Source organism: Solea solea, chromosome 4 (assembly GCF_958295425.1).
Source record: "Solea solea chromosome 4, fSolSol10.1, whole genome shotgun sequence".
Lineage (NCBI taxonomy): Eukaryota > Metazoa > Chordata > Actinopteri > Pleuronectiformes > Soleidae > Solea > Solea solea.
In genome coordinates this window covers 24869272-24894944 of record NC_081137.1, presented here as the reverse complement: position 1 = coordinate 24894944, position 25673 = coordinate 24869272, and the positions used below count along the sequence as shown (strand labels likewise).

Below are 25673 nucleotides of genomic sequence, written 5' to 3'. Positions count from 1 at the left end.
TGGAGTCAGGGCACAAGTTTATTTTCATTTATTCATTCATGTTTCCAGTATGTTAAGTGTTTAAGTGGTGGTTTACAGCAGCAGACGGCGATGAGATGATGCTGTCTATCATTATTGAGTTTGAGTTGTGTAGAGTTTGGGTTGTGTAGAGTTCGAGTTGTGTAGAGTTTGAGTTGTGTAGAGTTTGAGTTGTGTAGAGATTGAGTTGTGTAGAGTTTGGGTTGTGTAGAGTTTGGGTTGTGTAGAGTTTGAGTTGTGTAGAGTTTGAGTTGTGTAGAGTTTGAGTTGTGTACAGTTTGGGTTGTGTAGAGTTTGAGTTGTGTAGAGTTTGAGTTGTGTAGAGTTTGGGTTGTGTAGAGTTTGAGTTGTGTAGAGTTTGGGTTGTGTAGAGTTTGAGTTGTGTAGAGTTTGGGTTGTGTAGAGTTTGAGTTGTGTAGAGTTTGGGTCGTGTAGAGTTTGAGTTGTGTAGAGTTTGGGTTGTGTAGAGTTTGGGTTGTGTAGAGTTTGAGTTGTGTAGAGTTTGACGGACACTTGAGTTGACGCGTGGAAAGTTGAACATTTCTCAACGTGAAGTAGTTAAGCCTCTGACACACGATGCACTTTGGCAACACTTGACGCTGCTGCACTCAAAGTAAGAAACCTTTCACTTTCCTGAAATCCTGATGCTGTGTGAATGTGTGTGTGCCCTCGATGAGGAGAACAAAGTGAGTGTTTAAAAAAAAGAAAGAAAAAGAAATGAAATGTCAATGAATGAATGAATTTAGTTTGCTAAAAACTTAAGTGTTGCGTAGTCGTCCTGCGTGTCGTTTCCAAGGATAGATTTGAGAAAAGGAACGACTTTGAAGAGATTGAGGTGGAAATCTCTGGAGTCTTCCTGCGAGTCCACGACGCCTCCACCATCACACACTGTGGTGGTTCCCCAACTGACCACAGCCACCTGTGAGAGGACGACACCACGCTCACTTTACTCACATCATAACACAGATGATGAGACTTCACATCATAACACTGATGATGAGACTTCACATCATAACACAGATGATGAGACTTCACATCATAACACTGATGATGAGACTTCACATCATAACACTGATGATGAGACTTCACATCATAACACAGATGATGAGACTTCACATCATAACACAGATGATGAGACTTCACATCATAACACTGATGATGAGACTTCACATCATAACACAGATGATGAGACTTCACATCATAACACTGATGATGAGACTTCACATCATAACACTGATGATGAGACTTCACATCATAACACAGATGATGAGACTTCACATCATAACACTGATGATGAGACTTCACATCATAACACTGATGATGAGACTTCCTATCATAACACAGATGATGAGACTTCACATCATAACACAGATGATGAGACTTCACACCATAACACTGATGATGAGACTTCACATCATAACACTGATGATGAGACTTCACACCATAACACTGATGATGATGAGACTTCACATCATAACACTGATGATGAGACTTCACATAACACAGATGATGAGACTTCACATCATAACACTGATGATGAGACTTCACATAACACAGATGATGAGACTTCACATCATAACACTGATGATGAGACTTCACATAACACTGATGATGAGACTTCACATCATAACACTGATGATGAGACTTCACATCATAACACAGATGATGAGACTTCACATCATAACACTGATGATGAGACTTCACATCATAACACAGATGATGAGACTTCACATCATAACACTGATGATGAGACTTCACATCATAACACTGATGATGAGACTTCCTATCATAACACAGATGATGAGACTTCACATCATAACACAGATGATGAGACTTCACACCATAACACTGATGATGAGACTTCACATCATAACACTGATGATGAGACTTCACACCATAACACTGATGATGATGAGACTTCACATCATAACACAGATGATGAGACTTCACACCATAACACTGATGATGATGAGACTTCACATCATAACACAGATGATGAGACTTCACATAACACAGATGATGAGACTTCACATCATAACACTGATGATGATGAGACTTCACATCATAACACTGATGATGAGACTTCACATCATAACACTGATGATGAGACTTCCCATCATAACACAGATGATGAGACTTCACATCATAACACTGATGATGATGAGACTTCACATCATAACACTGATGATGAGACTTCACATCATAACACTGATGATGAGACTTCACATCATAACACAGATGATGAGACTTCACATCATAACACTGATGATGATGAGACTTCACATCATAACACTGATGATGAGACTTCACATCATAACACAGTTGATGAGACTTCACATCATAACACAGATGATGAGACTTCACATCATAACACAGATGATGAGACTTCACATCATAACACTGATGATGATGAGACTTCACATCATAACACTGATGATGAGACTTCACATCATAACACTGATGATGAGACTTCACATCATAACACAGTTGATGAGACTTCACATCATAACACAGATGATGAGACTTCACATCATAACACTGATGATGATGAGACTTCACATCATAACACTGATGATGATGAGACTTCACATCATAACACTGATGATGAGACTTCACATCATAACACTGATGATGAGACTTCACATCATATCACTGATGATGAGAAGCAGACGCTCACCTGTATCGTGCGATGCTGGTAGTTCTTGAACACAGCTCCTCCAGAATCACCTGAAACACACAGATGTGTTCACTTGTGTGTGTGGGTCGGTGGGTGGGTAGTGTGTGTGTGTGTGTGAGGACAAACATACCTGTGCATGCGATATGATCTCTGAAGGGAGTGCGTCCCCCGGTGCACAGGAAGTTATCAGTCACAGCAGTCTTGGGATTGTCTGTGGTTATTCCTTCAGCATGAAGTGCATGTATGATGCATGAGTCTCTCTGTCATGAAGAGTTTGAATGGTTTTACAGCAGCTTCATTCAAACACGATACACAGTATCAGGATAATGTCAAACTCACGTTGTCCCCGAGCTTGGCGTGGACGTCCTTCTCTGCCAGTTCTCTGCCCTTGGTCAGGAACGATAGGCTTTCAAGATGATTCTTTAACAAAAGCTGTTCTGTTTGAAGAGAACACAAACATACGATGACATTTCACTTTAAAGGGAGACTATGCAAATACTAATATCTCACACCCCTGCTTTATATAGCACAACAGTGTTTATGATTTTTCCTCCAAGAACCACCAGAGGTAGCTCACGTACCACTGGTGGTACACAAACCACAGTGTGAGAACCATGGGTCTAATGGAATATGCATTGGCCCTTTTAAGAGGAACAGTGAGTTATTGACCTTGTTGTTTGCAGGTGGATTCACCCACCAGCTGAAGAGCATCACTGGTTTCCTGGGTGCAAGGTATGCAAATGGGCCTGATAGAGAAGATCGAGAATAAAGTGATGAATAAATGATTGAGTTTGTGAGTTAGAGTTTAGAGTGTCCGTTTGTTGTTACCTGACAGCCGTGGAGATGTGAACGTCTTCTTTCAGCTGAATCAGAGCCACGTCATAGTCGTAGAACTCCTTCACTCCTTCATCTGTCTTTGCATTCACGTCATACTTTGAATGTATATAAAAGGTTTTCACTTTTTTCACTGCAAAATAAACCCAGTCAAACGTGAGCATTAGTAAACAGGTCAAAAGTAACTGTAAGTAATATTTTATATATAATATTTGATGGTTACTTCGGTGGAATCCATCGTCGATTTCCACCGTCACGTGTTTTGGTAAATCACCGAACGTGAAGCAGTGAGCCGCAGTCAGGATAAACTTGGAGGTCACCAGAGAACCCAGGCATTTCTTTGTCTTTGTATTCTGAACGTTTCAATGATAAGGAGATTTAATCATGTTTCTGCTTCAGGCTGAGCTTCTGTTAACGTGTGAAGCATTAGATTAACTTTGTTAACGTATCGGGTTAGAACACATGGAGCTGCGTGCTGCAGGAACAGCAGCAGCTACTGTCACATATGTGAGAAGCCAAACTCGAGATCACAGTTAAAGTCTGTGCAGCTGTAGCTGTCGTGTTTCTGTCGTGACATGAAATCATCACAGTGTTGCAGGTGAGAGACACAACACACACACACGCACACACACAGAGTCGCATTCACTCGATTCAAAAAGAGAAAGTTACGCACGACAGCTTTAGGTCTTGTTCACAGCTCACAGGTTAAATATGAAGTGAATGGAAGAGTGGAACACTCACCTGGACCACGATGTACACCCACCATGGATACATCTTCCTCTTGCTGTCTGCCAGACCTGTGTCGTACTCTCGATGAAGACCACAGAGACCTTTCACCTGCTCTTCATCTGCAATAAAAGACATGTGACGTGTGCATGAATGGAAATCAGAGTTAAGACTTTCTGTGACATTAGAAATCGTTATATTTGTGAACATGTGGAAACTGAGATGAGATGACATGAGTGCAGAGAGACAGACTTCATGTTATAACCAGGTATAAATGAGTCACCATCTTTAATGAAGCACGATGAAGTCGACCTCGAGGTAGCAGACAGACAATCACAATCCTCGGGACCATGAAGGTCTATATAAAAAGTCCTGGTCCTGGTTACTTACACCAGAACCAGAGACTGTAATCATGTATTTGTTTATTTGTGTGTCTCAGCGGCGCTGCGTGTCAGAACTGTGTTGGTGTAATTCTTCTTAATGTAAACGTGTGTGTGTGTTTTCAGTACTTAATGGTCCATTTTGTTGTGATGCTGGTATAGTGTATAATAAATGTGTTCTTCATCATCTCTGTCAGTGCTACGCTGGTGCTGTGCAGCGATGAATCACAGAGAAACAACATTAGATCCAGAGCAACGACTCCGCCTGCTCTCAAGCACTTTAGGAAACAAGAGAAGCTCATTTTGTCGTCCACTTATGATCCTTCATGTCAAACTGCAGCGTGGAGATCGATGCACGCTGCAGTAAATATTAGCCCACAAATTCAATGATGGCCTGAAAACAGGTTACACAGATGTGTTACCTGATTCACTTCGACCTCTGACCTCACCTCCACAGATGCCTTACCGATGATTTCATCAAACGTCTCCTGCAGGTTTTGAATGTCCTTCATTCTGAAATAATGACGGCCATCGGTGCCGACTGTGAGAGGCTGAAGGTCAGAGTCAAATATCTCTGCTCCGACGGCAAAGACATAAATGTCTGGAACAAAAGAGAAGAAACAGTCTGAGTCTGCTGCTACAAACAAGGAAAAGTCTCACCGACTTTAGACGAGGAATCTGGTGCTGCCGTGTCCTTACAGGACAAGTAAAGTCCTCTTTAGTGACATCTAAAGGTCTCACCATTAGATGTCACTAATGTTCACACAGTGATCCTTTAATTAAACGTCAGTTCATATAAAAATCAGTACATTTCAAATAAAACTCACCAAGAAAATCTTCTCTTGCTTTCCTCTCTTCTTCGTTGCTGGGATTCATGTAAACCAAGTTCTTGATCTTCTCCACAGTTGGTGCTGGTGAGCCGCCCATGTTATAAGCTCCTGCAGTCAAAGAGAAGCATTTCTCTCATCATGTTCATCATGTTCATCATGTTCATCATGTTCATCCTGTTCATCATGTTCATCACAGCAGTTTGGTAAAGTCTGTTTTTACCGTCTGTAAAAATAATGAGGACGTGACGATGTTCCTTGAATGCGTCTCCTGTCCGTTGCTTGATAGCAGCCATTCTCTCATTGAAGGTATCAAAGACAAGCGACACGTCTGTCCCTGCTGTGTTTCTGTCTTCAAACACAACAATGTGACATCATCACCACGAGCCCACGCTGTGCATTAAAACACAATCTCAACTTGTTTTTCACTCACTGCCAACTTTGAATTTTTCCAGTTTATCCTTCACCGTGTGCAGAGAAACGGTGCCGTCCACAAAATTCAGAATGTTCACCACTTCATAAATTTCAGCGGAGAAAAAGAGGATGTCGTAGTTTGGAGTCACGCTGAACGATGCAATCTGTGGACGCATGAGGGAATATTATATATGTTCCTGCTCATAAAAGAGACAGTGCTGTGTGTTTTGTTAATGCAACACCTTCTCCTGGAGCAAACTGCTTATGCTTGTTATTTTGTTGAGTAATTGATTCATTTATCAGCACAAATGTAGAATCTGATGGTGAGCGTTGACCGCGAGCCAAGCTTCTCTTGCCAAGAAGCATCAATCGAGACTATGATGTGTAATTCATAATGAAATGTAATTCTAATGGCTGTTACACTGGCAGCACAAAGGGATGAGATGATGTTTGTACATCGTCAAACAACGTCAAATACTCCATATGTCAATAATACAAATGACACAACTTCAAATATTCAAGTTCAGAGTTCTCTTAACAAAAGTCAGCAAACATTAAAATAAATACATACAAATACAAATACAAATAAAACAACATGATTTAACATTTTAGAGGTTTGATAATAACGGGAAAGATAATCAACTGCACCTTTAATGTAAAGATATGGATAAACACTAAGTGTAAAACCATGACTCTGTTTGTCAGGTTATTAAAACATCAATGAATGTTTTTAATAGATACAGGTAAAAAAAAATATTATATTATAAAATTATTATTATAATAATAATAAATCTGATGATTTCAGTTGCATCAAACTGCTGATGTTGTGTTTGTGTTGATTTATTGTTCGTGTGTTACATATATATGTATATATATATATACATATATATGTATATATATATATATATATACATATACATATATATGTTTTATCTGTTATCTGTCATCAGCTCGTCCAGACGTCCATGTCCAGGTTTGAAGACATTTTCCAGCAGCAGCAGCAGCAGCATCATCATCATCATGAGCAGCAGCATCATCATCAGCAGCAGCAGCAGCAGCAGTGTAGCATGTGTGCATCTTTTAAACTGAGCTCTCTCAGTCTGTGTTCTATCATACAAATGCAGTGTAAACCTGTTCATATGAAGCTAGAGGGTTTTTCTCACCTTTTCGATGAGTTTACTGACGGCGTCTCTGGCGTCGTTGAAGTGTTTCTCTTCAATGCTCTCAGAAATGTCCACAGCGATGTAGATGTTTAATGTCCCGCTTTTAGAGATCCGGATTTTTCTCTCCCCCTGTGTGTCGTCTGGACGACATGAATGACATGATTGACGTGAGCGTCATGAGCGACATAAACGACATAAACGACATGAGCAACATAAACGACATGAGCGACATAAACGACATAAACAACATGAGCAACATAAACGACATGAGCGACATAAACAACATGAGCAACATAAACGACATGAGCGACATAAACGACATGAGCGACATAAACGACATAAACAACATGAGCAACATAAACGACATGAGCGACATAAACAACATGAGCAACATAAACGACATGAGCGACATAAACGACATAAACAACATGAGCGACATGAACGACACGAGCAACAAACGACATGAGCGACATAAACGACATGAGTGACATAAACAACATGAACGACATGAGCAACAAACGACATGAGCGACATAAACGACATGAGTGACATAAACGACATGAGCGACATAAACAACATGAGCGACATAAACAACATGAATGACATAAGCGACATAACGACATAAACGACATGAGTGACATAAACGACATGAGCGACATAAACAACATGAACGACATGAGCAACAAACGACATGAGCGACATAAACGACATGAGTGACATAAACGACATGAGCGACATAAACAACATGAGCGACATAAACAACATGAATGACATAAGCGACATAACGACATAAACGACATGAGCGACATAAACAACATAAACGGCATGAACGTCATGAACGACATGAACAACATAAACAACATGAACGACAAACATGAACGGCATGAATGACATGAAGAGAGAAGCAGAGACACAGAGATTCACTTGTCAATAAAAACACTGAATATTGTGGAAACATAATTTCCTTGAATCAAGTGAAATAATCTTTGTTGTTTATAGATTATTATCTTGATGCTCTGAGTGTGTGGAACTTACCCAGCGACTCTAAAGTGGTGAGCGTTCCTTTTATTGCGCTGCCAAATTCTGCAGAGACCTCCAGAGGAGTGTCATAGGTGTGTTTGTCTGCAAGGAAAGACGTTCAAAAACAATGACCAGCACAGACATCAGCTGTTTGAGGACAGACCAACAGACTAAAAACACCACAGACATCAGCTGTTTGAGGACAGACCAACAGACTTAAAACACCACAGACGTCAGCTGTTTGAGGACAGACCAACAGACTAAAAACACCACAGACATCGGTGATTTGAGGACAGACAGACAGACTAAAAACACCACAGACATCAGTGGTTTGAGGACAGACAGACTAAAAACACCACAGACATCAGTGGTTTGAGGACAGACAGACTAAAAACACCACAGACATCAGTGGTTTGAGGACAGATAGACTAAAAACACCACAGACATCAGTGGTTTGAGGACAGACAGACTAACAGACTAAAAACACCACAGACATCAGTGGTTTGAGGACAGACAGACTAAAAACACCACAGACATCAGTGGTTTGAAGACAGACGGACTAAAAACACCACAGACATCGGTGATTTGAGGACAGACAGACAGACTAAAAACACCACAGACATCAGTGGTTTGAGGACAGACAGACTAAAAACACCACAGACATCAGTGGTTTGAGGACAGACAGACTAAAAACACCACAGACATCAGTGGTTTGAGGACAGACAGACTAACAGACTAAAAACACCACAGACATCAGTGGTTTGAGGACAGACAGACTAAAAACACCACAGACATCAGTGGTTTGAAGACAGACGGACTAAAAACACCACAGACATCAGTGGTTTGAGGACAGACAGACTAACAGACTAAAAACACCACAGACATCAGTGGTTTGAGGACAGACAGACTAAAAACACCACAGACATCAGCTGTTTGAGGACAGAGAGACTAAAAACACCACAGACATCAGCTGTTTGAGGACAGACAGACTAAAAACAGCTGCTAATCTCTAAAATCTCACTCTGAGATGACCTCATGCCTCTGCTGCTGCACAATAATCTGTGCTATTCCTTGCTTCCTTGCTTCCTTGCTTCCTTCCACTTGTGTTTAGTTCTTAATTCAGTTTTCTGTTTGATTTGATGGCTGCTTTTAAAGGAGCATTCATTTGAATGCATCCCTTGAGATTTGAAGTGCCTTTGTGTGTGTGTTTCCACAGAAGCACTTTAGTGTCCCGGCTGTGACACGTGTCCATGTCTTACAGAAACACGCTGGCTCTTTGCCCGTCCACTGGCCGTTCTCCTGACACACTCTCTCACTGGAGCCCACCAGAAACAGGTTTCCGTTACACTTGTATTTCACTTTGTCGTCGATCCCAAATATGCTCCCTGACCTGGAGGCTCCGGCCGGAATCCCGGGGTCAGCACAATTATGTCCAGCTGTGGTGACAGAAAAGACAGAAGATGAACAGATGAGTGCGACAGAACCGATGAGGAGACAGATCCAGGTCCAGGACTTACTGTCACGACTGCAGATGGGAGTGGAACCGCTCCACTTCCCATTCTTTAGACACACGCGTCTGCTGGAGCCTCGCATTGTGAATCCAGAGTAGCACTCATAGTTGGTCTCATTGTCCAGAAAGTATCTCTCCTGAGGAGGGGACACGTTTCCGTTCTCCATCACGTTGGGGTCTGGACATTCAATGACTGCGACACAAAGACAGCCTCGCCTCGGTTATCATGAAGAGGAGACAACACCATCATCATCATCATCATCATCATCATCATCATCATCATCATCATCATCACCATCATCATCATCATCACCATCATCACCATCACTCACGCTTGCATCTCTGTTGCAAATGTAGAGACTTCTTGGGTCTGGGTTGCCAGGAGCCGTTGGCCTGACACACTCGTGTTAGATGAGGAAAAGGATAGTAGCCTTCAGGACAGTGGTAAACCAACATGCTGCTTCTCTGCAGCTGCTTGGTCATCGTGAAATCACCTCCTGATATTTGGATGCCTTCCTCTGTGCAGTCACACCGAACCTCACAACCTGGAAACACAAACGCAACACTTTTCATGTTTTCACAAGCTCTGCAGAGAACTTATTTACCACAGGAACAGAACAAACGCTCCACGACTGAAGATTAAAGATTAAACACACAAATAAATCTGCATCTACACCAATTATTATTAGAATGACATAAAATACAGTGAATAAATTTGACAAATCAAAACCATGCATTTATGTGATGTTGTGATGTGAAGTAAAAGCTGTGCTCACCCAAACACAGGAGACATGAGAGGACAGAAAACCACGTCCAGTGGACAGAAAATCCCATGATGATGACGAAGATGAGACAAAAAATGACTGCGTTTGACTTCAGCTCAACATTTATTTCAGAATTAAAGCAACGTCCAGAGAGGGAGGAGGACAAACAGAGACCGTCCCAGTCCTGGTCCTGGTCCTGGTCTGGTACTTATTAACTTCATGACAAATACAGGACGATCAATAGTGTATGTCACAGAAAACACACAAACAATTCTTCACAGAACTAAATGAGAGAAAACTGTGTCATTATTTTAAATGTATGATTTCATAGATTATAACGTTCCAATGTTAAAGAAACATGAGTGTGTTATAATCTCAGCTTTAACTGAACTCATGATCCTGACTCAGTAGAACAGAGCCTGATATGTGTTGCTCCAACATTTGCCTTCATGTGTACACACACAGTCACATGATCATGAGACAACAAAGCTCTTGTGAAATCACGACAAAGTGCAAACATTTGTCTCATCATTTCCCAAAAGTCCAGAGACAACATCGACCATTGACACATTTATTCATCTGTTGATTGTGTTTTCCAGTAACTTTTGACTTTTGATTCTTCCCAGATTATTTGCTCAGTTATTCATGTGAAAACAATGTGAACGTGTGAGAGTTTGACTCAGAGAAAACTTAATATCATTTAAAAGTTAAAGGCCGGCACAGTAAACATGTACTTTTGTCTGATTCTTCATTTCAACCACAGTCTTTATAGAGTTCTTGAAAAATAAAACTTAATTCAATGTTTTACAAAAATGCTAAAAGGCAGTGTGTGTGTGTGTGTGTGTGTGCGCGCGCGTGTGATTTCAAGCTTTTGTTGCTTTGTGTCATGAATTATTCATTATGATTGTTTTATTCATCATAATTAAGCATCTGTTCCATTGTAAACATTGTGTCGTTGTGTGAGCTCCATCTCCTCTCCTCTAGCGCCTCCTTGTGGAACAACCTGCCTGCTGATGAGAACTCAACTCAAATATTTGTTATACAGTTGGAGAATAGTGTCTTTGAAATGACTCAGCACAAACATGGAAATTCTTATTCTTTTTGATTTTTCACCCTCACTTGACGTCTAAATGAACTCATAGCTTATAAACACTTTATATACAAAGTTTAAAAAGAGTTTTAAAGCCAATCAGCCACAAATCTTTTAAGTTTGGGAAGCTTTTCCTGGACTAGACGCTGCAGGGCAGACTTCTGTCCAGCAGGGGGCGATAATGCAGCTGCCTCGACGGACTGCGAGAACAGGAAGTGACGACACTGTCGGGAAGTTGTCAACAGTCAAACAAAACGACGCGCCAAATTTGTGGCGGAGTAAAAATGCGAGTCACAGTGAGAGTAAAATCTAAAGAAGAATAAGAGTAAAGTTTAGTTTTATCATCAAGTTTAAACGAGCTTCGACACAAACGCCTCCGCTGCAGGTAAACTACGAGTGTGTGTGTTAGTAAATGACGTCAGTGAATAACTGGCACATGACATGGTGAATGTTGACAGGATTAGCATTAGGTGAGTGAATATGAACGTGTGTCTGTTTGTTTGTTTGTTTGTTTGTAGCATGGCGGTGCCGTTCGTGCAGGACTGGGACCTGGTTCAGACTCTGGGAGAAGGAGCCTACGGAGAGTAAGAAGTTCATGTTTTTAGCTTTTAGTTTTTAGTTTTAGCACTGTGATGACTGACACGTGGTTATATGAAGTGTTGAGCAGCACGGACTTCTCTCACTCACACTCCCGCACCAAAGACCGTAGAGAACATGTATGTTTTAAGCTCGCGGAGACTCGTGTGGTCACTTTGAACATAAGACTTTTAAAGTTACTGGTGGAAGGAGCAGTGGATTAAGCATGAAGAGGAAACATGGCACAACGACACCTCAATGTAAACAGGTTTCCATCACAGCTGCACTCTCAATGACAGTGTGTGTGTGTGTGTGTGTGTGTGTGTGTGTTCTCCTCAGAGTGCGGCTGCTGGTGAACAGGCAGACGGAGGAGGCCGTTGCAGTGAAGGTGATCGACACGTCTCAGTCCAAAGAGTGTGCTGAGAATGTCAAAAAGGAAGTGTGCGTCCATAAGGTTTGTCGTCAGTGTGGACGTGTTGATTTAGATCATTATGACTCTGAGCTCCTCTCATCACATCTACACACGCTTGTTTTATTGTGACTCTTTCTCTCTCTCTCTCTCTCTCTCTCTCTCAGATCAGTTGTTTTTTATTATGCTGAAAGATTATTATGGGATACCATTTACTGCTGTTTGACAGGTGCTCAACCACTCCAACATTGTACGATTCTTTGGCCATCGGAAGGAAGGGCCCACAGTGTACCTGTTCCTGGAGTACTGCACTGGAGGAGAGCTGTTTGACAGAATTGGTGAGAGACTGATGCAGATGGAAAACATCATGTGATCATGTGATCATGTGATCATGTGCTGGACCAAATCCAAACGACCAGTGTGTTGGATTTAGTGGCATCGAGGCCTTTTGGTTATATTTAAACATGTAAATTGTGTCAGACTCAACTGAAGATGAACTGTTTCAAATTCAAAAGTAACAGTACTTAATTTTCAGGTACTAAATACACAATAATAGAAATGTTATTGGAAAACCCTTTAAAACTGTAACTGAAAGTGTAGCTTACAGAAATGTTCTGTGGATGATTGAAAACCAATTCTTTTCTTTTTTTAAATCAATGACTTTCCCTTTGTCTCTAGAACCTGACGTGGGGATGGCAGAGAAAGATGCTCATAGATTTTTCCAGCAGCTTATAGCAGCAGTGGTGAGTGAATCGTTGCTTTGGTCTGCAGCTGCTTCTTTCTGCTCTTAATAATCTCTGGTTTAAACGTTTGCAGGAGTACCTTCACAGTGTTGGTATCACCCACAGAGACATTAAACCGGAGAACATCCTGCTGGACGACAAAGGTGAAGAATTACAGCATGTATCTGCTTGTTGAGGGAATAATGTTGCTTTGTATTTTGTGTAAGCGTCGCCCGCTGCTCTTCTTTACCTTTAGATAACCTGAAGCTGTCAGATTTTGGCCTGGCCACCATGTTTCGTTTTAAAGGAAGAGAGCGTCTTTTGAATCGACTCTGTGGAACGCTGCCTTACGTCGCTCCGGAGCTTCTCGGCCAACTGGAGTACAACGCTCAGCCTGCAGATATTTGGGCTTGCGGGATCGTCCTCGCTGCCATGCTGGCTGGAGGTAAAATCGTTGCATGTTGTGAAGCTTCTGTGGCGACTCACTCATTATCTCTGTGAGATAACTGCTCTTATTGGAAAATGTGTGAAATATTTTCATGAAAATGTTGCTGAAGTGTTTAATTTAAAACCCCAGTGGCATATTCATTAAATACTAGTACATGTGTATGTAGAAAGCTGATTATTACTGGTAACACATACAGTAAGTGTATATCCTTTTATTACTCTGTGTGTTTGTCAGAGTTACCGTGGGATCAGCCCACCGAGAGCTGTCAGGAATATTCAGACTGGGTCCAAAAGAAAACTTATCTACCTCCATGGAAGAAAATACAACCACTGCCTCTAAGTAAGTTCTAAATGAGTGAAGTGTTTGTTTCTTTATGTCATTGTTACATAAAACCTGTGTTTTTCCAGGTTTGTTGTCAAAGTTACTGCTGTCCAGTCCAGACACGCGCGCCTCCATCTCAGACGTACAGAAAGACCGCTGGTTTACTCAAGGCAAGTTTCAGTCCAGTTACACTTCACTTCCAGCTTTTTCATCAGTAAACTGACTTTTGTGATTCAGGTGCAAAACAACCATCGTCATCGGGAGGAAACAAACTTCTGCGAGCAGATGTGGGACTGAAGTCCAGAGCCAACAGGTCAGACCTTTATGTCCTTGTTTTTAATGATAATTGTTATTTTAAATCAAAGCTGTATTTATTTGTTTTCCTGCTGACTCCACAGTGATGATAAGATGCAGTTTTCCAGTTCTCAGCCTGACCTTGCAGCCGGAGCCTGGGAAGCCATGCTGTTAATCAGTCAGACCGACGGTCAGGTCAGCTTCTCCCAGCCGACCAAGCCCGAGCACATGCTGCTGGGCAGTCAGCTGCTCGGCACGCCAGGAGCCAGTCAGGTCATTCTCATGTTCTCTGTGTTTTTACTGTGAAACATCAATTCCATGTGTTTCATGTGTTCACCGCCTCTCTCACTCACTCACTCACACTCCTGGTGTAGTCACCGTGGCAGAGATTAGTGCGGAGAATGACGCGTTTCTTCACTGCTGTGAGCGCTGACGCATCGTTATCCGCTCTGAAAGACGTCTGCGACGGCCTCGCACTCGGCTTCAAACTCAACTGCACCAAACAGGTACGTCTGTGATCTAAGTTTAATCTTTGAATCCACACTCCTCTGCTCCAGACACTAGCTTGAGTGTCTGGAGTGTCTAGCTCTTATTTGTACCCAAATGTTTAAATGCACTTATTGTAAGTCGCTTTGGATAACTAACATCTAATGTAATGTAATGTAATGTAATGTAATGACACGCCTGCCGTCCACAGTGTCTCTGTTTTACAGCCTTAAAAACAACAGTGTGTAAACTCTTTATTTATCAGATTCATTAGTACGTCTTATAGCATTAGTTCTTCTTGAGGACTATTTAATAACAGAGGTCACATGTTCTCCCTGTGTGTGTGTGTGTGTGCGTGGCTTTTCTCCCACTGTTCTAAAACATGCAGGTTTGTGGATTAGGTCAACTGGACACTTGAATGTGAGAGTGGACGGTTGTTTGTCTCTGTGTTTTTGTTTGGCGTGATGATATGAAGTAAATGAATAAAGAATAAAGTTCATTGTTACCTGCGTTCTCCATGTTTGAAACACAAGCCTTCTCCTGACTTGTAATGTTTAATGCGGCGCCCTCTGCTGTGCAGGTGACGCTGAGCACGCTCGACAAGCGCAACAACAAACTCATCTTTAAAGTCCATCTGCTGGAGATGAATCACAGAGTGCTGCTGGACTTCAGGCTGTCAAAGGTCAGTTTAAGTGTGTTGTCCAGTCCAGTCCAGTCCAGTCCAGTCCCATCATCTGATGTCCTTCAAACATTTTAAAGAGGTTTTTAACACGTCGATATTGAAATGATGAAACGAGCAGCAGAGGTGAGCGTCTGCACAGGTACGACAATAAAAGACATGAAAACTAAATCATTCTTTGAAACACAAAACAATTGAAAATAATTTCACAGTGAGAGGAAATGAAATGGTGACTATTGAACTTTTACGATTTAGCAGAAATAACTTTATTGATTTTTTTCGTGGTTATGATAAAAGTCACCAAAACGTCTAATAAATGCACACGTCTGTGTTTCCAGGGCGACGGTCTGGAGTTCAAACGTCTCTTTGTGAAGATCAAACAGAAGCTCGGTGACATCATCAGCACTCAGAAGATTCTACATCCCATCGTATGAGCAGCCGTGGAGAGAGAAACTGTAAATATTTAGCTGTTATATTTGTGTGCGCGTGTCATGTGACCATGACTTTTCTCCGTGAACACTTTTTTTATGTTATTTGTTGAAATCCTCGTGTGTGTGTGTGTGTGTGTGGATAATTCTGACCTGCTGGACATTAACACACAGAACCATTAGATAAAACTGAACATGAAGTGACGACAGCTCAGACAACATGTCCAAATATCTTAATACATTATAACAGAGGCTTTATGAATGAATGAATGAACTTTATTCATACATAAAAAAACACATTTGAAAACAATTATAGTTTGTTAAAGGACGTGTGAAGTCGGGGGCTCTGGGTCCATGTGTTCGTGCTCACGCCCGTGTCCACGCTCGTGCTCACGCCCGTGTCCACGCTCGTGCTCACGCCCGTGTCCACGCTCGTGCTCACACCCGTGTCCACGCTCGTGCTCACGCCCATGCTCACGCTTTGTGAAAAGACGTTTGTGTTGTGATTATGTTTTATTACATGAGACCGTGGTGAATAAATGATTAAAAGACGAGCAGCGTTCACTTCAGCTTCTGTGATTAACGAGAAATGCACACGTTGAGGGTGAGGAGTGAGAGTGGGGAGACGATGGTGTGATACTGTGTAACTGTGACTGTCGTTAACATCAAAGTGTGGTGAATTCTACAAAGTATTAAATACAAATGAAAGAGTCTGATAAAGCACTAAGAGCCTGTGGCCTTGACCGTGATCGTGACGTTGACCGGTTCGTTGTTGTCTCCGGGTGGAGGAGCATGGCTGGAGGGGGAGGGGGAGGGGGTGGCACTCATGGGGGAGATTGTGAGGGGGGAGGCAGCCCGGGGTAAAGCCATGGATGGACCTGAAAATGAAGTAGATGAGTGATGTGATTTTTACAGATGACGTCAGATTCTTTGTCAAAGGCTGTTGTACCAGTAACATTAGTTAGTGATCACACTAAATACTGTTTGTATTTTAAAACTGTAAACATGTTTCCATATATTCCGTGTTCCAAAAAAGTGATTGAGAAACATTTGTACAGTGTGGTCATGATAGTCGTGGCCTAAGACTTACACACAGTGCTGTGTATATAATATGATTTCAGAAGTCAAACACTAAGATGTTCATTTTGTAGCATATGAAATGTTTTGTGTGTGTTTCTCTTGCCTGAGCTCGATGATCCACCGATCTCCTCCATTCCTCCCTCTGAGCCTCGCACCATCTCGTCTTCTGGGAAGTTGATGTTTTCTCTCGACTGGCTGTGCTGCCTGCACACACACACACACACACACGTTATTATCTGTCAACATCACTACAAACATTCTATAATAATATCAATAATATCTCCAGATACTCACGAGCCAAACAGCATGTCATGAAGCCCTGCAGGAGGTAAAAACACTATATTAACGTTTTATATAAAAACCGTTACAGTGTTGGTGCTGGTGCTGGTGCTTGTGTTTGTGTTGTTGTTGGTGCTTGTGTTTGTGTTGGTGTGCAGGACTCACGAGGGTTGTTGTTGCGGTTGCGTATGATAAATACGAGCAGCAGCACGGTGAGTAGAGCTGCAAAGAGCATCCCACCTACGGCTGCTCCGATCACAGCAGGATACATGTTAGAGCTCGGTTCCGCTGCAACACATCACAGTTCCACTGACTTAGCATATACACATACACACACACACACACTGGGTCTATTTAAATACATCACTCCCTTCTGAAACCATGTATGTGTTATTCTCTAATTATGCACCAACTTCACAAGTAAATAAGTTCACTGAGAGTTTTAATGTGTTTCAACATAAATTTGCTGTCACATTAAAGCAAGACTATGTAACTTCATAAATAATGACAAACATATTCTTACATATAAAAGATGAAACGTGTGTGATTTATTTAAAAGTCCAGATCTTAGACTCCATAGAGGTCCATCATAAATGTATGATATATTCTCTTTGAGTTTTCTTTTTCCTTTATTTGCTAATCTGCTAATTTACTGGTGGATTAAATCACAGTTAGAGTTAAACTGAAATGACATGTGGGCCAAACATCAGTTGAGTCGGAGTTGGCAGAATTATCCTAAGCAGTACGATATTTCATTGAATTTCAAAATAAAAGTATCTGTTAACATTTTCACAATAAATAAATGTATTTGTGTTTTGTAAAAAACAGACAGGAAATATTCATTTTAACTTGATATCAAGTGCAGGGCCACAAGTTTGAGACCTGGATTCAATCTTTTGATTCATTTCTGGAATTGACTGTTATAAAGATAAAAAACAATTATTAATAAATTAACAACGAATGGATCTGTTGCTGCAGCGCATATTTAAAGTGTTTTTACATGTGTGCTAGTTAACTGAGATAACTCAGACTTTTCCTTCGTCTAGTTAAACTTTTTATATTATTACTTTTATTCAGTGACTGTTAACCAGTAAATGTTACATAGGCTTGCTTTAAGGTAAAGTAAGTTTCCTCACACACTGACACAGTAAGTTTCCTGATACACTGACACAGTAAGTTTCCTGGTGCAGTGACACAGTAAGTATCCTCACACACTGACACAGTAAGTTTCCTCACACACTGACACAGTAAGTTTCCTGATACACTGACAAAGTAAGTTTCCTGATACACTGACACAGTAAGTTTCCTGATACAGTGACACAGTAAGTTTCCTCACACACTGACAAAGTAAGTTTCCTGGTACAGTGACACAGTAAGTATCCTCACACACTGACAAAGTAAGTTTCCTCACACACTGACACAGTAAGTTTCCTCACACACTGGCACAGTAAGTTTCCTGGTACACTAACACAGTAAGTTTCCTCACACACTGACAAAGTAAGTTTCCTGGTACACTGACACAGTAAGTTTCCTCACACACTGACACAGTAAGTTTCCTCACACACTGACACAGTAAGTTTCCTGGTACACTGACACAGTAAGTATCCTCACACACTGACAAAGTAAGTTTCCTGATACACTGACACAGTAAGTTTCCTCACACACTGACAAAGTAAGTTTCCTGGTACAGTGACACAGTAAGTATCCTCACACACTGACAAAGTAAGTTTCCTCACACACTGACACAGTAAGTTTCCTCACACACTGACACAGTAAGTTTCCTCACACACTGACACAGTAAGTTTCCTCACACACTGACACAGTAAGTTTCCTCACACACTGACACAGTAAGTTTCCTCACACACTGGCACAGTAAGTTTCCTGGTACACTAACACAGTAAGTTTCCTCACACACTGACAAAGTAAGTTTCCTGGTACAGTGACACAGTAAGTTTCCTGGTACAGTGACACAGTAAGTTTCCTGATACACTGGCACAGTAAGTTTCCTCACACACTGACACAGTAAGTTTCCTGGTACACTGACACAGTAAGTTTCCTGGTACACTGACACAGTAAGTTTCCTGGGACACTGACACAGTAAGTTTCCTGATACACTGACACAGTAAGTTTCCTCACACACTGACACAGTAAGTTTCCTCACACACTGACACAGTAAGTTTCCTGGTACACTGACACAGTAAGTTTCCTGGGACACTGACACAGTAAGTTTCCTCACACACTGACACAGTAAGTTTCCTCACACACTGACACAGTAAGTTTCCTGATACACTGACACAGTAAGTTTCCTCACACACTGACACAGTAAGTTTCCTCACACACTGGCACAGTAAGTTTCCTGGTACACTAACACAGTAAGTTTCCTCACACACTGGCACAGTAAGTTTCCTGGTACACTAACACAGTAAGTTTCTTCACACACTGACACAGTAAGTTTCCTGGGACACTGACACAGTAAGTTTCCTGGGACACTGACACAGTAAGTTTCCTGGTACACTGACACAGTAAGTTTCCTCACACACTGACACAGTAAGTTTCCTGGGACACTGACACAGTAAGTTTCCTCACACACTGACAGAGTAAGTTTCCTGATACACTGACACAGTAAGTTTCCTCACACACTGACACAGTAAGTTTCCTGGGACACTGACACAGTAAGTTTCCTGGGACACTGACACAGTAAGTTTCCTCACACACTGACGCAGTAAGTTTCCTGGGACACTGACACAGTAAGTTTCCTGGTACACTGACACGTAAGTTTCCTGATACACTGACAGTAAAACATTGAAACAACTCGTTTGTTCAATGGAACAATTAAAAAACAAAGATTGGAGCAGAAGAAAGAGCCAGGGTGAGTTTGAGGACAGGGACAAAAGCTGATGAAGAGGAAGTGAGTGACAGATGTGAAGCAGTGATGTGCGTGTGTTGTCGTGTTATTGTGTGTGTGATTTTTTCACCTACATGTGGACAACACAAAAAGAAAAACAAAAAAATGTTAAACTGTGTTCATCGTCACTGTAATAGAAATCAGAGCATCAACAACATGAGAATAATCTGAGCACTATGTTGACTCTATGTGGATGTTTATTGTTGCTCTAATATTCTCAGGATTATTGTGTTATCTACTCCAGGTCCAGGTCCGGGCACGAATACCAGGAGTAACAGCTGAGGAACCTGTTTTCCTTCAGATTATTATTATATCTGTGGAGGTTAATGTGCATAAAAACTCTGGAAACTCAAATGCGTTTCCATGGTTACCATACTTCGGGTCCACAGAAACTCAAAGTGAAAGTGCTCGTGGTACTGACACAGACATGTGAGGACGTCTGTGAAACAACATCCTCACAGTCCTGAACTCACACTCTCTCACTGTGTACCTGGAGTCTTTGTTGCAGACGGGTGTCCGATGGTGCGGTGGTTGACAGGAGTGACTCTGAACTGGTAGGTCATGGTGGGTGTGAGCCGCACCACCGTGTGACCTCTGACATCTGGATCCTGGATGAAGTTCCGGTACCACGGGGGAGGAGCGATCCTCTCCAGTGTCGGCTCCTGTGAGTCGTTGCTGCGTCTCCTTCCCGGTCGCTCCGACACCCATTTGTGCTCCAGGATGAAACCTGTCCATCCTCCGTGTTCCTCGTCCTGCACCTGCCACTCCAGCTCCACCTCGTTCCGCTGCCGGCTGTTGTACATCACGGTGATCAGGGTGGCGTTGGGGGGCATGGGATGTTCTGACAGAGCAAACACAAGGAACGAATGCTGACTGTTGACTTAGTGAACTTAGTGAACTCATACATTCACAATCTCAGTTTCTCAGCTGCAAACTGAAGCCTCAAAAACACAATCATGGTATCAATGTTTTCATCTCCAAACAGATGATGTTTGTTTCTTACTCTTGACGAGTAAGGTGACGTTGATTTCAGTCCCTCCCACAGCGTTGAAGGTGGTGCACCTGTACTCTCCGCTGTCCTGAGTCTCGTCCGTGTCTCTCACCGTCAGATTGGCCCACGCAGATGTTTGCAGCAGTCTGTACTTGGATGTGTCTCTGATTCCCACGCCCTGGTTGTTGAACCATGTGATTTCAGTGACAGGTAGGTAGTTGTCTCTCAGGTTGCAGGTGAGCTGGACGTCACTCCCTTCATACACGGACACTACTCTGCGTTGTGTGAGCAGCACTGGGGCCTCTGCGGGACACGAGTCGTCATGTTAAATCATACATACTGAAGCTTGTGTGTTTGTGACGCTGTGCACTGACCCAGTGTGAGCTCGCAGGTCTTGGTTTGTTGCAGCAGAGGATGTTTAGCGTGGCAGGTGTAAGGTTTCTCACTGCGAGCGGAGCCGTAGCGTAGGATCAGAATGTTGGAGGTTTCCTCTCCGCCTTTGCCTTGACCTCCTGGGCCCTCCCACCACACCAAGGCTTTGGGGGCCCCTCCATCCCAGGAGCAGGAGAGCATCAAATACTGACGATTGTTCGTCACATAGGCGAAACACACCGGTTCTGCAGGGGGGACATCTGGTAGAGGAGAAGGAACAATAAGAAGAAGAAGAAGATGAAAAACTAAGATGGTGTCTGTTGCTGTGTGTGAGTCTCACATGTGCGTGTGCTGCATTCTGTCTCTTGTCTCAGAGCTGGATGTGAGCCTCTGCATGAAAACACGCTGCCATCTGAGGTCAAGTTTTCAGGTGGTAGGAAGATGGCCGTGTTGGACGCTGGAGGTTTTCGCTCCCCTGACTCGGACTCTTCTGGATCCACTGGTTTCAGGTCTCCAGTCCAGTGGAGGGAGGCTGAGGGTAGGCCGCCGGGCCAGGAGCAGAGCAGCCTTACTGACGTGTGATTCAGAGCGGGCTGCACAGAGCAGGACGGGGATCCGTCAGGTGGGTCTGTGGAGATAAAGACAGCGTAACAACACAGTGGACAGTCCCACAGTGTGCAGGTAGATGTTTGATTTCACTCATTCTACAATCATGACAGATCAGGGGTGGACTGGGACAACATTTGGCCCTGGACTTTTTGGTCCAGACTGGCCCACTATAATCTGCGTGTAGATACTGTACCAACTCACCCCATTGATGTACATACAAACACGCAAGCCCTTAATGACACTACTATACTGAGCAATATCCCTTTATATTCTGGAGCCTTGAATAAATAAATGATAAATATACAGTGTGTTGCTCTTAAGAAGGATACTGGATTTAAGATTCAAGAGTGTTTATCACTCATTATCACACAGCTGCCTGCTGCCTATCACACATCTGGACATGAGTCGTGTGGAAAAGGTTAAGTTTGAACAAGATTACATGCAAAAAATGAGTCTGCATGCAATCACAACGTTCTCTAGTTGACTAAAATATGGAAAACAATCGTATAATGATCTGAAAAATGGTAACGGTAACACTCCCGGGCCCAGGACATGGCCCCGGGCCGGCCTGGGAGGGTTACCGTAGTTTTCAAGCCAAGGCGCAGCAAAAATAATAATAACAATAATAATAATAATAATAATAATAATAATAATAATAAAAACTCCCGGTACTCCCGATGGCCAGTCCACCCCTGTGACAGATGCATGTATATAGACAATGCTCTTGTTGTGCAGCAGATACATGATCTGAACGACGGAGCAGCAGGAACTTTAAACCAAACTCAAGAGTAAAATGACAAGCGCTGGTGACTGAAGCCAGAGTTTGTCATGTCTGTGACATCACAGCGAGTACCTGACGGAGTCCCAGCAGCCGCCCAGACATCCACACGCCAGCATAGGTCTGCAGCGCTTGCACACTCTGCTGTGTGCTGCTGTGTGCTGCTGTGTGTGTTTGTGTGTTTGTGTGTTTGTGCTGTGAGTAAACAGAGCGTGAAATATAAGAGTGGTGAGACGAGAGGAAACAGAGGAAGAGTAAAAATCAAAGACCAAGACAGAAGAACACATGTAAGGACTGAGGAGAGGGAGGAGTCAGTGGAGGAGTGGAAGGGTGAATGGCGTGGTCAGAGGTCAGAGGTCACACTCACAGTAGACAGTCAGGCTGATGGTTTTTCTGGAGCGGGTGTTCAGGTACGTGTTCTGTGCCAAGCAGGCGTAGTCTCCGGTGTGCATGCGGAGGATTTTGGTGATGGTGAACTGAGGCCCGGTGTAGACCTGTGAGTTGTTGTAGAACCAGACGTACTGACTGACCGGGTTTGACTGAGCCTGACACTGTAACGAGACCGTCTCTCTCTCCAGAGCGGAGTATCCTCGCTCTGTCAGGCTGTACGGAGTCACGTCGATCTGAGGAAGGTCTGGACCGTCTGAGGAGGAAGAGTTCAACATTTATTTATCTCCATTTTTGTCTTCACCTACTGCAGCAAACATCCCAGAATACTCACAGATGGTGTCCAGCCATAAGCGGTTGGAGATCTCACTGTTGACGGGGTTGCTGACAGCACAGCGGTACCAGCCCGTGTGGTTGCGGTTGACGTTGGTGACGTTGATCACGCTGCTGTTTCCCTGGGCGACGGTTGAAACGTTGCCTCTGTGAGTTTCATGCTGCCACACATACTGGAGCGGCCCGGTCCCGTTGTCCAGGTTACAGCGCATCCACATCGTAGATCCTTCCACTGGAGACGCGTCACTCATCAGGAGGTAAGGTTTACTGACGGGAACTGACGGGAGTTCACAAACACAGCACATGTTCTCTCTTTAGTTGATGTGGTTTATTACTCTGATGCTTTCTAATGACTTTTTTGCTTCTAATTTCACAGATGTGACGAACATCAGGACCTCAGTGTGAGCGCTGACTTACAGACAAGACAAAGATTCAGTGGGTGAGTGTTTGAGTGCACGTTGTTTGTGATGGACAGGTGATCTGTCCAGGGTCGCCCACACTTTAGCTCCGCCCCTGCGTGCAGAGGTGAATTCTTACCTCTGACAGTGAGGTGCACGTAGTAGTAGTAGACGACGGGCTCGTTCTCTATGTCATAGAAGGCCTGACAGGTGAACAGGCCGTGTGCAGACAGCGGCAGCTTCTCGATGCTCACAGCCGCACTCTTTGAGATGATTGACAGCTGACCCAGCGTCTGGGCCAGTTTCTGGATCCTCGGACCTTTGCCCAGATCGTAAACCACAGCTTTGATGGCGTCTGTGCCGGGTTTGGTGAAGCTCCATATGTACAGGGCTGGTAACGTGGTTCCACACTCCAGGATCACAGCTTTACCCACAACCCCATACACACTGCTGTCTTTATACACCACCTCTCCTTTGTGATTGATCTTCACCACTGAACACACAGAGAGAGAGAGAGAGAGAGAGAGAGAGAGAGAGAGGACAATCATGTGTGTGTGTGTGTGTAAGTAAAGTAGAGGAGTGTGTCATGTGCTCTGCTCGTGTTCAGTTACAGGATTGATTTCACTCTGAGTTTCAAACAAACAAATACAACTGGATTCATCCAATTATTTTTGCAGACATTCATTTTAGGATCTGTTCTTTGTTTCCTTCATCTCTTCTCGTCTCGTCTCGTCTCGTCTCTTCTGTTCTCTTCTCTTCTCTTCTCGTCTCTTCTTGTCTTGTCTCTTCTCTTCTGTTCTGTTCTGTTCTGTTCTGTTCTGTTCTGTCCTAGTCTCGTCTCGTCTCTTCTGTTCTCTTCTCGTCTCGTCTCGTCTCGTCTCTTCTCGTCTTGTCTCTTCTCTTCTCGTCTCTTCTGTTCTCTTCTCGTCTCGTCTCGTCTCGTCTCGTCTCTTCTCTTCTCTTCTCGTCTCTTCTCGTCTTGTCTCTTCTCTTCTTGTCTCTTCTGTTCTCGTCTCGTCTCGTCTCGTCTCTTCTCCGTGACTATCACAGTCACTTCTCTGTCGTGTCGGCACACTTCTAAAATCTTATGAACGATGTCATGTCTCTCAGAGTAAACAGCTGTTGTTGATATATGATGACAAAGACTTGAGTTCATCACAGATGTGTTGATCTGACCAGTGAATGGCAACAATAACAAACAACTATTTCTGATAACACATATAAACTGTGGCTTCTCAGATTAACATTAAGATATTACTTGTTTCAGATGTTGATCCAGATGTTCTTCCTCTGACTGTATTCACTCATGTTCCACAGAATTAAAGCGTGTCTTACCCTCGGTGTCTGTGGTGACGAGGCGGCTGCACAGGAATAGAAAGGTCAGGCCTAACAGTTGAGCCACCATGGTATCATGATGATTGTGAGTCCAACCACCGCGTTACTCCAAGAACATGGTGAGTGGAGCCTTTCACACACACACACACACACACAGAGGTCCCGTCTTTACTGTGCAGAGAGTCCAGCTGCAGGCACTGACTTCATGACACTGAGAGTAGGAAGAAACTCAGGCTCAATAAACTGATTTACAGCTCAATTATTCATGTGTTTTTCCTTTCTCTCCGTCACTCCGTCCTCCTCTCTTTCTCCTGCAGGGTTAGAATAACACGCTGATACTGAGCTCATGTATTTTACATGACACACTCATGAGTGGACAGGACACACACACACACACAGGGTCTTTATGTGAACACATGA

The 25673-nt window shown here is 43.0% G+C and overlaps 3 protein-coding genes across 3 annotated transcripts; 1 reads left to right on the top strand and 2 right to left on the bottom strand.

Annotated features, from left to right (window-relative positions):
• Positions 1-12: 12 nt before the first annotated feature.
• Positions 13-10473, bottom strand: LOC131458173 (complement factor B-like). Its single transcript, XM_058627007.1, has 18 exons — positions 10346-10473; positions 9902-10114; positions 9577-9762; positions 9319-9495; positions 8075-8161; positions 7040-7179; positions 5896-6040; positions 5686-5814; positions 5463-5573; positions 5102-5236; positions 4271-4377; positions 3753-3882; positions 3524-3662; positions 3365-3441; positions 3035-3132; positions 2826-2955; positions 2696-2745; positions 13-937 (listed from the first exon to the last, which is right to left on the bottom strand). Exons 1-18 carry the CDS (start codon positions 10401-10403, stop codon positions 761-763), a joined length of 2289 nt encoding a protein of 762 aa, XP_058482990.1. The 5' UTR covers positions 10404-10473; the 3' UTR covers positions 13-760.
• Positions 10474-11647: 1174 nt separating this feature from the next.
• Positions 11648-16338, top strand: chek1 (checkpoint kinase 1). The gene is made up of 14 exons (XM_058628321.1): positions 11648-11808; positions 11942-12007; positions 12339-12453; positions 12638-12746; positions 13087-13151; positions 13225-13294; positions 13387-13575; positions 13813-13917; positions 13986-14069; positions 14137-14212; positions 14298-14466; positions 14568-14699; positions 15260-15361; positions 15697-16338. The coding sequence occupies exons 2-14, from the start codon at positions 11943-11945 to the stop codon at positions 15790-15792; spliced, it is 1377 nt and encodes a 458-aa protein (XP_058484304.1). The 5' UTR covers positions 11648-11808; position 11942; the 3' UTR covers positions 15793-16338.
• A 91-nt stretch (positions 16339-16429) lies between these two features.
• LOC131458943 (V-set and immunoglobulin domain-containing protein 10-like 2) lies at positions 16430-25577 on the bottom strand. Its single transcript, XM_058628319.1, has 12 exons — positions 25254-25577; positions 24058-24411; positions 23522-23797; positions 23168-23443; positions 21754-22041; positions 21416-21673; positions 21054-21344; positions 20541-20891; positions 17311-17433; positions 17161-17185; positions 16970-17070; positions 16430-16664 (listed from the first exon to the last, which is right to left on the bottom strand). The coding sequence occupies exons 1-12, from the start codon at positions 25321-25323 to the stop codon at positions 16510-16512; spliced, it is 2568 nt and encodes an 855-aa protein (XP_058484302.1). The 5' UTR covers positions 25324-25577; the 3' UTR covers positions 16430-16509.
• Positions 25578-25673: the final 96 nt, after the last annotated feature.

What these genes read in the sequence shown, in the direction of transcription:
- chek1 (XM_058628321.1), top strand. Translation starts at nt 11,943, where the DNA reads ATGGCGGTGCCGTTCGTGCAGGACTGGGACCTGGTTCAGACTCTGGGA. An exon ending in AGGAAGTGTGCGTCCATAAG is followed by an intron (nt 12,454 to 12,637) that starts GTTTGTCGTCAG and finishes GCTGTTTGACAG; the next exon opens with GTGCTCAACCACTCCAACAT. An exon ending in CGCTGCCATGCTGGCTGGAG is followed by an intron (nt 13,576 to 13,812) that starts GTAAAATCGTTG and finishes TGTGTTTGTCAG; the next exon opens with AGTTACCGTGGGATCAGCCC.
- LOC131458943 (XM_058628319.1), bottom strand. Translation starts at nt 25,323, where the DNA reads ATGGTGGCTCAACTGTTAGGCCTGACCTTTCTATTCCTGTGCAGCCGC. An exon ending in CAACCGCAACAACAACCCTC is followed by an intron (nt 17,186 to 17,310) that starts GTGAGTCCTGCA and finishes TACCTCCTGCAG; the next exon opens with GGCTTCATGACATGCTGTTT. An exon ending in CGGTGGATCATCGAGCTCAG is followed by an intron (nt 16,665 to 16,969) that starts GCAAGAGAAACA and finishes CTTCATTTTCAG; the next exon opens with GTCCATCCATGGCTTTACCC.
- LOC131458173 (XM_058627007.1), bottom strand. Translation starts at nt 10,403, where the DNA reads ATGGGATTTTCTGTCCACTGGACGTGGTTTTCTGTCCTCTCATGTCTC. An exon ending in TCAGTAAACTCATCGAAAAG is followed by an intron (nt 6,041 to 7,039) that starts GTGAGAAAAACC and finishes ATGCGTCCACAG; the next exon opens with ATTGCATCGTTCAGCGTGAC. An exon ending in AGCAAGAGAAGATTTTCTTG is followed by an intron (nt 5,237 to 5,462) that starts GTGAGTTTTATT and finishes CTTTTGTTCCAG; the next exon opens with ACATTTATGTCTTTGCCGTC.